The following is a 14,146-nucleotide window of genomic DNA, read 5'->3' on the forward strand; positions in this document are numbered from 1 at the left end:
CCCATTCCCATACCCGTTGGTACTTTGACTGACCCCCAGCAGGACTCCAGGTTGGGAACCACTGTCTTGCCATTCCTTTCCCTCCAAGGAGTCAAAAAGGCTAATTGAAGCTGAGTCCTCATTCCACTATGTTTTTTTGAGACCCAAGAGGCTGACAGTCATTTAAAACCATTCTGCTCATGGTATTCTGGACAAATAGATGGGTGACCCAGTTTAGAGCCCAGTTAGTGTCCCTTTCTCATTGGCTGTTGACATGGCAGCTGGTCCTACCGGATGGTGATGAAGTCTCCAGAGGTCTCCGTCTGTAGCAGGCTGATGTTGAGGCGGATGCCGTGACCAATGGGTACGGTGATCAGCCAGACACAGTCCTGGGAGATGGAGTAGGGACTGGGAAAGCCCGGGGAGTACACGGTGCCATTGAAAGAGGTGACGTTCCCGCCACAGGGCACTGCCAGGGAGAGGACACAAACACAGATGAGTGCTGGAGATCACCTCCCCCCTGAGAATTCAGATGACTTCCTGATGCAGTCCCAGCCCCCAGCACGAATCATCCTGCTCCAGGAGGCTGGGCGGGATGGGGAGAGGAGATGGGGCTGAGGGAGGGCCAGGCCTGGCTTTCCCTGCTGTTCCCAACACACCACAGCCCGAGTGGCCCTTCACCTTCAGTGCAGGTCCTCTGTGGGCCTGCCTCAGCCCCTGGCCCCCCTCTTTCTCTTTCTTGTGGAAGAGACCTGTCCAGAAGGAAGGACACACCAAAGCTACCCCCTCTCCTTTCCTAGGAACACTAGAGTCAGGGCTTCAGTACTGTTGCTGGGAAGAGGTAAGAAATTATGATAGTATCTCTTTCTTTCTCTTTTTATTCTGAGATTCTTGGAGTGGTACTTTTGGTCTTAAGAGTTGCGGATTCTTGTGGTGAGGCTATGGTTGGGTTCAAATTATGGCTAAACCATTAATTGACTAGATAATTGACTAGATAAGTGTAGCCTCTCTTTCTTCACCTAGAAAATGGGACTAAGACTTCCCTCCTCATAGGATTGAGGTGGCAGTCAGATGAACTGCTCCGTGTAAAATGCTCAGCCAGTGCTAGCTCACGGAGGAGGCATCTGCTACATAGACATGATCCTCTCTCCCTATCTTTCTGTCTCCCCAGAGCAAACTTACACTTAGACTCACTCTGATCTAGGCTTTAGGCAGGGGTATAAAGAGTCCTGGAAGTCTCCATGGTATTTGGATTTAATCACCATGGAGGAGAATAAAAAGAGGTTCTGGGCAGAAAAAAACAAAAAAAAACCCTGGTCCAGAATAATGAGTGTATTGGTTGGCATGGGTCATCATGCAGAGATGTGGATGGGGCCGGACCAGGCTGAGAAGAAAGAGTCCCAATGCCTCCAAGCGGCGGCCAGGGTTCCTGAGAATGTGAACGCACCCTAAAGCTGGTGCACATGGGCATCCCTCCTCCATGTAGTGAACCTCCATTCAGTGCCAGGCATGGCCAGGGGAGGCAAAGGACAGCAAGGATACCACGGCATGTGATCCTGATCTGTGAGTGTGTCCCAGGGGACTGTGAGTGCCCTGGGACACAGCTAAGTGTACCAGCATCTCCAGCCCAGGGTGGAGCACGCCATCAACATGGAATGCCACAGAACATTTGGGGGGAGCCCTCATCTGGTCCTGTGAGGGGGTGAGGGAGTCCTGGCAGAATTCACATTTAGACTCAGACCTGAGGAATGACAAGGGCCAAACAGGTAAGGCAGGAGAGAAGATCAATGTTCTATAAGAAGGGACCAGCATGCACTCAGAACCAGGGGTTAAGAGAGGACAGCACACGGTGAAAATGGAAAGTATTTCAGCTGAGCTGGAGCGTAAAGTCTGAGAGAGTGGAGAACAGGGGGAGGTAAGTGGTGACCAGGCCCTGGGGCACATCATGTGCTACCCCAAGGGGATTGGACGTTACCCCAAGGGAGATGGGGACACCTTGCTAGCTTCTGAGCAGGGCAGTGTCTGGAGTACATGAATGGTTTCAAAGGCTCACCCTCACTACACTGTGAAAAGTGGATTGAGGAACACAGACTGAAGGCTGGAAGCCCAGTGACGAGCCTCATCTAAGTGGCCTGGATGAAGGTGGAGGCAGCACACAGAGAGAAGTGGATGCATTTGAAGGGCAATTAGGACGTAGAATTAGCAAGACTTGGTGACTAGGTTGGATAAGGGAGAGGACGGCTGCCCAAACTGAAGGCTGAATAACCAGGGGACTAGAGGCACGCTTCACTAGATGAGGATCTCAATGTAAAGGCAGAAAGACGATGACTTCCATTTTGAATACGCTGGGACTTAGATGCCTCTGGATAGGAGAAGATATTCAGTAAGGAATTGGATGTACAGGTGAAGAACTCAGGAAAGAGATAAAGGTTGCAGATACAGATGGCATTTGGAGATGTGACGGAAAGAAGACAGTGTGGGAAAAAAATTCAAAGGACAGCAACACATAAGGGACAAAGAAATAGATGACCAAAAAGTTGGCACAGGCAGAAAGGTAATTGGAAAAGCAAGAGAAGATGTCTAAGAAAAGTCTAAGAAGCTAAGGGAAGAGGGCTTCCTTGGTGGTGTAGTGATTAAGAATCCAACTGCCAATGCAGGGGACACGGGTTTGAGCCCTGGTCCGGGAAGATCCCACATGCCGCGGAGCAACTAAGCCCGTGCACTACAACTGCTGAGCCTGTGCTCTAGAGCCCGCATGACACAACTATTGAAGCCCACGCACCTAGAGCCCATGCTCCACAACAAGAGAAGCCACCCTAATGAGAAGCCCAAGCACTGCAACAAAGAGTAGCCCCTGCTCACCGCAACTAGAGAAAGCCCGTGCGCAGCAACGAAGACCCAATGCAGCCAAAAACAAACAAACAAACAAATAAATAAAAGAAGCTAAGGGAAGAACTTTCTTAGGAGGGAGAAGGGATTGTGGCTCAAGATGTCTGATGGAGGAAGCACTGCTCGTTCCTCTCTTCTGTGATTACATAAAAAGGAGTAAAAAAGGGAACAAAAGTCCACAATGAAGCTTGTCATATAGCAGGTGACCAGCCAACAATTCCAGAATGATGGACTGGTTATACACAAGGATGGTTTTGAAAATCTGAAAAACGACCTGGAAGTTGAATAGTTTTAGAGAATATGATCTTATATCCCAACACCAGAACAGCTCAGTTGTGCAAACAAGGTCTCTTTATCTATGGAGAGTTAATACTTCCAGCTCATCGTTTTTGGGCCAGTTACTGCACTGGGCGCTTTACATGAGCCATCTTGCAACTCTCGCAGCTCTTACGAAGCAGAGGTGAGAAGCTCCAGTGTACTAAGGAAGAAACTGGAGGTCAGAGAGGTGAAGTGGTCCAGAGATGAAGCCCAAGGTGGTCTGATTCTGGATCTGGGGTGCTTTCTCCTGGACTATACTGTCCTCCTGCCATATTTTCCCCTTTCAAGACAAATCCCAGCTTCTCCTCTAGGAAAAGGAAGGAAAATGGAACTGAGGTGTGCAGACAGGGGTAGGGACAGCATGACCTCTTGGTCTTCCTCCATCCTGGCTCTGGTTAATGAAGACCCAGGAAAGTGCCACCTCTATCTCCCTGATATCATCAACTCAGATCCCTCTAGGGTCGTGTAGGAGAGGGAGAATAAGCTGGGAGGTGTGAAGAGAGGAACAAGAATTTCCTAGAAAGATGCTTTATTCTCTTCTCCCTTTAAGAAAGTGTCATGATTACCTCTCTCTACCCCCCAGTACATCAGTGTCTTCCCTTCTGACTGGGGACATCTAACCCATGAGGTTGGCTCTTCCCAAGGGCTGAGTATGTATTCCTTTGGCTGCGACCCACATCTCTTCCAGGTCCTCCCTAGTGCTGGCCCAGAACTCTGTCCCAGGACCCTCTTCCTGGATAGGCTTGGTCTCATCTCTATGGAAACAGGATGGACAAAATTTGGCAGGACCTCCCAGCATGGGTGATCCCATGGAGCAGGCACGTGGAGGCTGGGATTGCTCTGGATCAGTGTCCCTAAAAAGAATCACCAGGGATGAGGAAGGGACATACCTTCACACCTGGGCAGGGGGTGGTCCCAGTTCCGGTTGGTGCCGTGTTGACATGTGAGGACAGGGTGGCCCATCAGTTGATACCCTGGGAGGCACTCGAAGGTCACCGACTGCCCAACATTGTAGCCAGCTCCCCGCACAATGCCATTCGCAAAGGGTTCGGGGTCTGGGCACTCTTGAAGTTCATAGGCTGGAAAAGATCATGAGAGAAGGTTACTTTCTCCTCTCTGGGCATTTTCTCCCTGACCAGAATATAGGCATACCAGGGAGTTAGCACAGTGGTGGAGAACCAAGACATGGACTCAGATGGGCCTTCCTCATTTTCTAGCTATTGGCTTTGGGCAAATGATTTAAGCTCTCTATGCCTTTGTTTTCTTATTTAGAAAATGATTATTGTGAGAATCCAGTAGGATCAAATATACACAGCTCTTTGCACAGTCCTGGCACATGGTCGGAACGTAATCAATGCTATCTGTTATTATTGTTTCCATGGGAATAGGGGACCCAAGGAAGACAAGGCTAGATTGAACCATTCTTTTTTTTTTTTTAAACATCTTTACTGGAGTATAATTGCTTTACAACGTTGTGTTAGTTTCTGCAGTATAACAAAGTGAATCAGCTATTTGTATACATATATCCCCTCCCTCTTGCGTCTCCCTCCCAACCTCCCTATCCCACCCCTCTAGGTGGTCACAGAGCACGGAGTTGATCTCCCTGTGTGATGCAGCTGCTTCCTACTAGCTATCTATTACACGTTTGTGAACAATTCTTCTTTGAGCACCTCACTGGGGCTCAGCATTGACCTCTGCTCTTTCCTGTTGCTGATCTCATTCAACCACCAAGGTCACAAACACGGGAAGTGGTCAGGTGAGGACATGAGTGGGGCCCTTCTAACTCTGAGAAATGAGAGCCCATCAGGAAGGAAGAAATGAGGTGGGAGGAAGCCAAACCTGCGGCAAAGGACAGAATAGCTGGGGTAAAATTCCCTCTAAAGAACAAGGAAGTTGCTTCCCTGAGTATGAGTGTGCCTGCCTCACACTCCTTAATGGGAGTGGCTGAGTCCTGGCCCACCGGGAGAAGTCATTGAGGGATTTGCTGAGCATGTCACAGAGCGGAGCCTTCACTGAATTGGACAGTAACTGGGCCCACCAGACAGAAAGTCAGCCATGGGAGTAGAGGGAGCATTGCAATAGTGGAAATTCTCAGGGGGAGTAGCTGAGACCCAGTGAATGCTCCATGCAAGCCGGTGCACTCATCACGTGCAATAACAACACAACTAACAGTCATCATGAGAGTGCCATTACCAAAGTGCTCCCTCTGTGATGGTGGCTATTATGTATTTCTTTTCAGTATCATGCAGGGAGGTCTCTGTGGGAAGAAATGGGCAGGTTTCACTGGACATCATCAAGTAGTTGGCTGTGCTGAAAAATCGAGCAGTTCTAGAGATAGTGGGTGGGCTGGTCAACCAAAGGGAACATGGCTCTGTTAGCAGCAGAGGGTTTGGGCGACCTGGCAAATAAAGTCTTAGTAGAAGCAGGGAGCCTGTAGCTCAGGGAGGTGACTGAATGGATGAATTGGGCTTTTTTTTTTTTGTAAAATATTTTTATTTATTTATTTATTTATTTATGGCTGCATTGGGTCTTCATTGCTGTGTGCAGGCTTTCTCTAGCTGAGGCGAGTGGGGGCTGCTCTTCGTTACAGTGAGTGGGCTTCTCATTGCGGTGGCTTCTCTTGTTGCGGAGCACAGGGTTCTAGGCGCATGGGCTTCAGTAGTTGTGGCACGTGGGCTCAGAAGTTGTGGCTTGTGGGCTCTAGAACGCAGGCTCAGTAGTTGTGGTGCACCAGCTTAGTTGCTCTGCGGCATGTGGGATCTTCCTGGACCAGGGCTCAAACCCATGTCCCCTGCATTGGCAGGTGGATTCTTAACCACTGCACCACCAGGGAAGTCCGAGCTGGGCTTTTAAAGAGAAGCCTCAGTGGGAACAGGGGGACCCAGCGATGGGGAGGAGCCTGAAGACCGAGGCCTCGTGAGAAGCCAGAAGCAGCCTGGAGGAGAGAAGCTGGGCCTTTCTTACAGGAATTGTCTCCAGCGGAAGGAGCTGGGCTTTTCACAAAGAGAGACCCTGACGTGAGGGTACCAGGACTGCTTTCACATGGAGAGAAGTCTCAGAGCCCGTTCCACCAGAGGAAGCTTCAAAGGGAGAGGTTGATGAACTAGAGATTGTCATACAGAGTGAAGTAAGTCAGAAAGAGAAAAACAAATAGCATATAATATCGCTTATACATGAAATCTAGAAAAGTGATACAGATGAACTTAATTGCAAAGCAGAAATAGAGACACAGATGTAGAGAACAAATGTATTGATACCAAGGCGGGGAAGGGGGAGTGGGATGAATTGGGAGATTGGTATTGACATAGACACACTACTATGTATAAAATAGATAACTAATGAGAACCTACTGTATAGCACAGGGACCTCTACTCAATGCTCTGTGGTGACCTAAATGGGAAGGAAATCCAAAAAAGAGGGGATATATATATATACGTAAAGCTGATTCACTTTGCTGTACAGTAGAAACTAACACAACACACTGTAAAGCAACTATACTCCAATAAAAATTAATTAAAAAATGAAAAAAAAAGGGAGAGGTTGGGCCTAGAGGGCAGACATGACCCCTAAGAGGTGGGCTCCTTAGGGAGACTAGTAGTAGATGCTCCAGTGGGAACAGATACAATTTCAAACAAAGCGCCATATTAAAAATACTAATAATGATGATGTCTAACATTTTGGAACAATGTCATCATTTTGCTAAGTTCTTGTGTTTTTACAATTTCCTGAGAAATTTTAGTGGAATAAGTTAAGCCTGTCAGACTAGGAGACCTGGGTAGGAGTAGCTTATGCTGTTACTGAAAACTTGATGGGAATATTTACCTGAAGAAGGGAAAGGAGAACCCCAGCCGAGGAAGATCAGAGTGTCTAACAGGAGGGATTTTGAGGAAAAGTAAGGATTTGGATTTCTTCCAAAGAAAGTCAAGGGACCACAGAGAGCTAGGCCTGCTCTATAGAAATGGCGGCCGTGGTGACAGGTGGCTCTTTCATGAAGCAGGTCTTTTCATAAAGGAAAAACCTGGGGTGAGTGGTCAGGCTAAAGAATGTGGGTTGGGCTTCCCTGGTGGCACAGTGGTTGAGAATCTGCCTGCTGATGCAGGGGACACAGGTTCGAGCCCTGGTCTGGGAGGATCCCACATGCCGCGGAGCGGCTAGGCCCGTGAGCCATGGCCGCTGAGCCTGGCCGTCCGGAGCCTGTGCTCTGCAACAAGAAAGGCTGCGATAGTGAGAGGCCCGCGCACTGCGATGAAGAGTGGCCCCCGCTTGCCACAACTAGAGAAAAGCCCTCGCACAGAAACGAAGACCCAACACAGCAAAAAAAAATTAATTAATAAACTCCTACCCCCAACATCAAAAAAAATGTTAATAATATGTACGTCCTGGAAATGACCTTCTTCGCAATGAAAAATTAAACTTACCATAAAGATTAAAAAAAAAGAATGTGTGTCTATGGGACAGGGAGGATTATTTGGGCCTGACACATTGGGAGGCCTTGGTGGGAGCGCCTGGGCCTCTGGCACTAGAGACAACCTAGTCGGGAGGTTGGGGTCATCATAAACGAGAAGGCTTAACGGAAGCTGAGTCAAGTCTGAGGGGGACAGCTGCCCTGACACCAAGAGTGGCTCCGCAGGGGCCGTCAGGACTGGGGCAGTGGGCAGGCGCTGAGGAAAGAGCTGGGCCTGTGACCCAAGGGAAGCCTCAAAGGGAACATCCAGGCAAGTGCTGGGGTAAAATGTGAGTGAGGGGAGCTGGGCTACCACAGAGTGGAAACCCCAGGGGACGTCGCTGGGCCTCTCACACAGTTGGGCCAACTCAGGGGAAGGGGCTGGTCCTCTGAAGGCAAACTTACCACCCCTCCTCCCTGCTTCCACCCCTGCCCCCGCCACACACACAGCGAGCATCCTCAAGAAACCGGCTTCCTCTCAACGTGGGGCGCCTCGGTGTGTGTGGCGCTAACCCAGAGTGCTGGGCTGTGTCTGGAAGCCTTAGTGCAGGACCCGTGTGCAGAGGAGCCTCAGGGGAAGCTCCTCAGAGGTGAGGGCCTGGTGAGCATGGGAGGGGCTGAGACCAGGGCTCCGTGGGGTTAGTTAGGTCTCTTCTACAGGGAGGGAGTCCATGGAGTCTGCAGGACTCAGAGGGCAGCCTTGACAAGGACAAAGCGGACTTAACACGTGGGGAATGCAGCGAGAGGGTCTAGTCCTACCACACCAGCTGGGCGGGCAGGGCTGTGCCCGTCACAGGGGTGAAGGCACAGGGCACGGGTGGGCCCCAGAGCGGCTGTCCCTGTCACAATGGTGGCGTAATCAGACCTTGCATTTATCCAAGAGGAGGAGCCTCAGGGAGAGCCCTTGGGCCTGAAAGAGGATGTTACAAGTTGAATTGTGGCCTCCTCAAATTCACATGTTGAAGTCCTAACCCACCCCTGTATCTCAGAACTTGACCTTATTTGGAAACAGCGTCTTTGCCTGCCTTTACCTAAATTAAAATGAGCCCGTTAGGGTGGGCTCTATTCCAATATGACTGGTGTCCTTATAAAAAGGGGAAATTTGGAGGCAGACAGACAGGGAAAATGACATATGAAGATGAAGCCAGAGATGGGGGTGATGCTTCCACAAGCCAAGGAATGCCAGATGGCCAGCAACCCACTAGAAGCCAGGAGAGAGGCATGGAGTATATTCCTCCTCACAGCTCCCAGAAGGAAGCAGCCCTGTCCACACCTTGATCTTGGGACTTCCAGGCTCCAAGACTGTGAGGGATGAACTCTGTTGTTTAAGCCACCCAGTCTGCAGTACTTTGATAGAGCAGCCCTAGGAGACTAATACCTAGGAAGCCTGAGAGAGGCATGCGTCTGTCCCAGAGAGGCACCCTGACCTTGTATTTGGGCCTGAGTCTCTCCTGGGACAGACTGTGGCTGCGGGATGCATCATGACCCATTGGGCAGGTCTCACCACCCACCGAGGCTGTGCACACTTCACAGGCACAGGCTCCTTTTAAGGTTGGCCTCTGCGTTGCGCCCACATACAGCCCCTCTGGGTGGGCAGCTGCGTTACCACCAATGAAGTGGCACTTTCTGGGAAAGAGGCTCAGCTTCTCGCTGCTGCTGCCTTGGTGTGAGGGTCCCAGCTCCTCCTCCTGAGGCTTCCCAGGTGGTAACAACCCTGACCATACTCAGGGACGGTCCCCAGAGGGGGCAACGCCCGTATAACTGGCCCAATGGTGGGGTACCCTTTAAGGCTTTCCCTCAGTGACAAGCCCAAATCTTTGGTCAGTATTCATCTCTGACAAGGGATAAAAAAGCCAAGTGTCAGAATGGTATGTATATAGAAATTCTATATTACCATAGAAAACACAACCAAAAAAATCATGACATATTACATATTCTTCACAAGAAACATGTAACTAGGTGTGGCAACGTGTGGGAAAAGATCTGGAAAGATCACATCAAAACAATAGTGGTTATTTCTGGGGAATAATTCTGGGTTTGGAGGCTGTAGACAAAGAAAGCTTGGCCTTACCTGTTTTAATGTTTGTAATGTTTTAATTTCTTAATTCCTCCCTCCCCTCCCTTCTCTCCTTCCCTCCTTCCCTCCCTCCTTCTTTCCTCTTTCTCCCTCCCCCTTTCTTTTTTAACACGGTAGGTGTGTTTGTAGACTGTCTGTGTAATTAAAACTTAACTTAAAAAAAGCAGATTGCAAAACAGTATCTATAGTGATCCAATTTTGGTTAAAAATATAGTTACATCAGTATATGTGCAGAAAAAATGGGAAAAGCAAACTGTTACAAGTTGATATCTCTGCATAAGGCAGGGTTATGGGAGAATTTTGACTTTCTGTGATGCACTCACAAAAACTTCTGTGATGTTTCAATTTTTTGACAAGCATGTACTAGCCTTGGAAAAAAGTCTAAACACATGAAAAAAAATTCAGTGGAAGAATCTGGGCAAAAAGGTTAGAACAAATGGTTCAGTTAGTCACACTAGGAAAGCCCCCAAAGGAGACGTCGGGTCCGATCAGGGCCTGTGTACCGCTGCACAGGTGGGCACAGCTGCATGGGCACAGGTAACAGCCCCTCCACAGGGGAAGCCTGAGCTGGAGTGGATGGAGCTTTTCCAGGAGGAGAGGGCCAGTCACAGGACTCCAGCTCAGGATGGGGGAGCTGTGGTGAGCGTGGTCTGGCCTCACACAGGGAAACCCTCAGCAAGAGTAAACGCACCTGTCTCATCGTTAAGGCTCAGTGGGCGCTTCTGGACTTGTTACAAGAATTGTTACTGGAATCCTTCATCATGTCAGAGGAGGAGCTTTGCTGAGCATAACTGACACACGGGGGAGGACCCAGAGGAGGAAGTGAGCCTCTCAAGGCCAAGGGGCAGTGGCTGGTTGGACACTCGGGGATGCCTGAGGGGGACTGATGGGTCACTTGCTCAGGGGAAGCTGCTGGATGTTGGGCGGGGTTGGGGATGGAGCCTGAGAAGGCGCTTTGGGGCTGCCGCCCTGGGAAGGGCTTGTCGAAGGGGTTCAACAGCCTCTGTGGGCCAGAGAGACATGTCACGGTGGTCGGGCCTGCCCCCCACCTCCCCGTCCTTCCTGGGTTCCCTCCTCCCCTAGGCAGAAGGCTGGGAAGACGGGTGGTTGTAAGAGGTGGGGATGGATGGGCCCTCCCTGTCCTCACCCTGATACTCCAGCTTGAATCCCGGACGGTTCTGTGAGTGGTCACTGTGGAAATACACGGTGGTCTCGTGGGATGTGGAGAGCAGGGCGCTGGGAAGCTCACTTCCACTGAATCTGCCCATGATGCGGCTGGTCTCATAGGGGCCATTCCGGATTTCTATGAAGTCATGGTTGGGCTCGGTGGAGAAGTTCAGGAACTGGATGTGAGCTCCTGGGAGCAAGACAGAGGCAGACAGTGCCCAGAGCAATACCGTCCCGCATCCCATGTGCCGCCTCATGAAAGCATCACCTGCCAGAGCCCACGGGTCCCCTCTATAGACTGCCCACCCAGTTAGGGTTCACAGACCACATGTGGGGAATCACCAGTCCAGCCCAGTCTCTCGTCTTCAGGCAGGACTGAACTTAAAAGTATTTATATTATTCATTTGAAATGAAAGGCATCAGTCATTTCAGAGTGCCGTCTTGAGTCTGTTTTATTTTATGGGAAACGAAGTTCAGGATTAACACCTGATTAAATTTAGGATTCATATGTGTAGTATCAGCATAAAGATAGCTTTGTTAAAATAAACTTTTTACTTAAAAATACCACCACTTAAACATAACTACATCCAATCAAAAGACATGAACTTCAATACTGGTATTTTCCAGAGCACTTAGGATGATTCAGAAATTAGAAGAATACATCGTCCTATTGGTTCTATTAAGATGCCAAGTGAAGTTTATACTTTGGGATCTTATTGGATTAATCAAGACCTCCTAGCAACCCAACAGGTTAAATGGATCTCATTAATATCTTAACTTACATATTAATATATTCTTTGAAGAATAAAGGTGGGACTACTGATACTTATTGATAAGATCTCTCAAAATTAGATTACTATTATTGAAGAAATATATTTCTAAGCATAGAAAGAAGTCTGCAATGTTAATTATGAAAATCTGACTGCAAAGTAGTATGTAGCATACAGTTCGAATTTTTGTATTAAAAAACCGGAGGACTATTCATTGATTCACTAACAACATTTATTGAGCTCTTGCCATGCATCAGGGCTGTGCTAGGTGGGCACTGCACGGGGAGGAACAAGATCTACAAGGCCCTTGTCTTCATGAAGGTCACATTTTGATGGTGAGGACTAAGCTGTGAGTGATTATTTCTGCATGGTGCGGTTACAGATAAATTAGAATTTTTATAATTTGCTCATCTGTACTTTATAATTTGCTTAGAATGAGCACATAGGCGTGAATTTTTTGCATCTGATTATTTAAATAAAATAAAGACTTGGCATATACCTTCATGTCTCCTGCCCTCTCCCATTGTCCTTCTCTCTGCAGAGGCAGTCACTCCCATGAATTTGGAAGATAGCTCCCAGTTCATGTTTTTAGATTCTTAAATACATCTGGTTTGTTTTAAACATTTGCATGAATCTTATTAAACTCTATATAGAGTTTTGTAAACTTTTAAATTTAGCATGTGTTTTTAAAGGTCTGTCCTTGTTGATATGTAAAGATACAGTTCATTGATTTTAACTACATATTAATTAATTCCATTTAATGAATTATCCAGCCACACTATTCACTCTCCTATTATTTAACATGTATATTGTCTCCAAATTACAGATAACTTTACATTGAGCACCTTTGTACTTATCTGCGGAACCTATGCTTTCCAGCCCACCGCCCATGCGTCATCCCAGCACCGTGGCTGCACGTCCGTGAAAAGGGCTCTTCAAGGATTGCAGAATTTCTGAATTGAGCTGCCTGACTGCCGCCATCTAGTGGCAGAAGTTTGTAAATGCAGCGGCTTTAAAACACAAAGCAGGTGCCATTAGGGCTTGTTTGGAGTCCAACACTAACTTGAAAGCAAGGGATCTGGTCTTCTGTGACCGGTCCCTGCAAGAGGATGACTTCCTGGAGGACTTAAAGATAGAGGTCTCTGGTGGCTGAACATCGAGACATACAAAGAAGGTGATGCACCTCCCACTTAAACTTGTTTTCCTCTGGATGTAGCCCTCCCTCCAGCCCTTTATCATCTGAACTTCTTCTGACTCGTGCCTGGATGCAGAGCTATAGGGTCTCCCAGCTCCTCTTTCCTCAATGTCTCAAAATCTGAAGTTTCCCAAGGCTGCCAAAGTCATCATCATTTTGTACCCTGATCATCCATCCCCAGTTTCCTTCAGGAGATGGTACTTAATATGACTCCATTTTCTGAGGGTCACAACCTCTCTCCTCCCCTCAGGTAAGATTTAGATCTTTAGTTAGATCACTTTCTCTTAAAAGCTTCTTCTCCATCAGAAGACCCACTCTAGGATGAAAAATAAAGGACAAAAGAGGTGGTCTTCACTCCTGAGGTCACAGACTGGGGGTTCACAGGCCTGTGCAGCAGTGATCTCCTCAGGACATTTCATTTGTAGGAGCAGAGAAATGACTTGGGCAAGATGACCTATGTGTACAGCCTATAAATTCCATTCAACATAAATCCTTTATCTCTTCAACAGAAATACTGGGGGTTAGATTACATTCCCAGTGCACAACACATGAATCTCCACTAATTTAATTTTGTACCCAGATCAGTGTCCTCTACACCACGCCAACCCGTGTCTACACACACACACACACACACACACAAAGACACCTCCCAACCTCTAAGGCCAGCTAGAAGGTGAGTATAAAGAACGCAAACTCAATTTCACGTTGACCTTGGCTCAATTTAATTAGGCTGAGAAATTAGATACTGGAATTAAAAGAACAGGCTGAAGTCCAGTCTCAGTAAAATAGATTGTTTTTTTCTTTTTTAACCAGCCCTGAGTAATTTCTCATTCCACATTTTAGCCCACTGTTCAAATGATAAAAATAATAATGGCAGTCCCTGAATTTTTTTCCCTATTTTATGTCCCCAAGGCCCGTTAATCTCTACCATTCCTAATTGATCCTCATGCTTGCACAAGAGGTCGACCGCTGAGGAAGCAGAGAGGCAGAGAGCTAAATGGACTCAGCAGAGGTTTTGCTGACAGCCGCAGACAGCTGCTTTAAGCCAGAGGCCTGGGTGTGAAGACTTACCAAAGCCCACGGGCAGTGCTATTTGCCAGGAGCAGTCCGTGTTGCTGGGGTAGCTTCCCGGGAAGCCGGGGCTCAGGATCACCCCGTCCATGTCTTCCACTGCTCCTCCACACTGCGCTGTGACCGTGAGACCAGACAGAGCATTAGGACTGCAGTGAGGTCAGTACGGGGCCATGCAGCATTTGGACTTTCCCAAGTCAATTTCCCTTTGAGAACCCAAAGGAACCTGTAAGTCA

General features: G+C 48.2%; 1 protein-coding gene across 1 annotated transcript in view; it reads right to left on the bottom strand.

The window, feature by feature from the left end:
- The window catches only part of CSMD2 (CUB and Sushi multiple domains 2), a gene marked incomplete at both ends in the record, with an annotated part of 669,667 nt that overhangs the window by 99,025 nt on the left and 556,496 nt on the right, over window positions 1–14,146 (bottom strand). Inside the window, 4 exon segments of the mRNA XM_079698551.1 lie at window positions 271–448; window positions 4,077–4,265; window positions 10,855–11,064; window positions 13,911–14,027. Of these exon segments, the coding sequence (XP_079554677.1) occupies window positions 271–448; window positions 4,077–4,265; window positions 10,855–11,064; window positions 13,911–14,027 (694 nt within the window).

Source organism: Hyperoodon ampullatus, assembly GCF_949752795.1.
Source record: "Hyperoodon ampullatus genome assembly, chromosome: 2".
NCBI lineage: Eukaryota > Metazoa > Chordata > Mammalia > Artiodactyla > Ziphiidae > Hyperoodon > Hyperoodon ampullatus.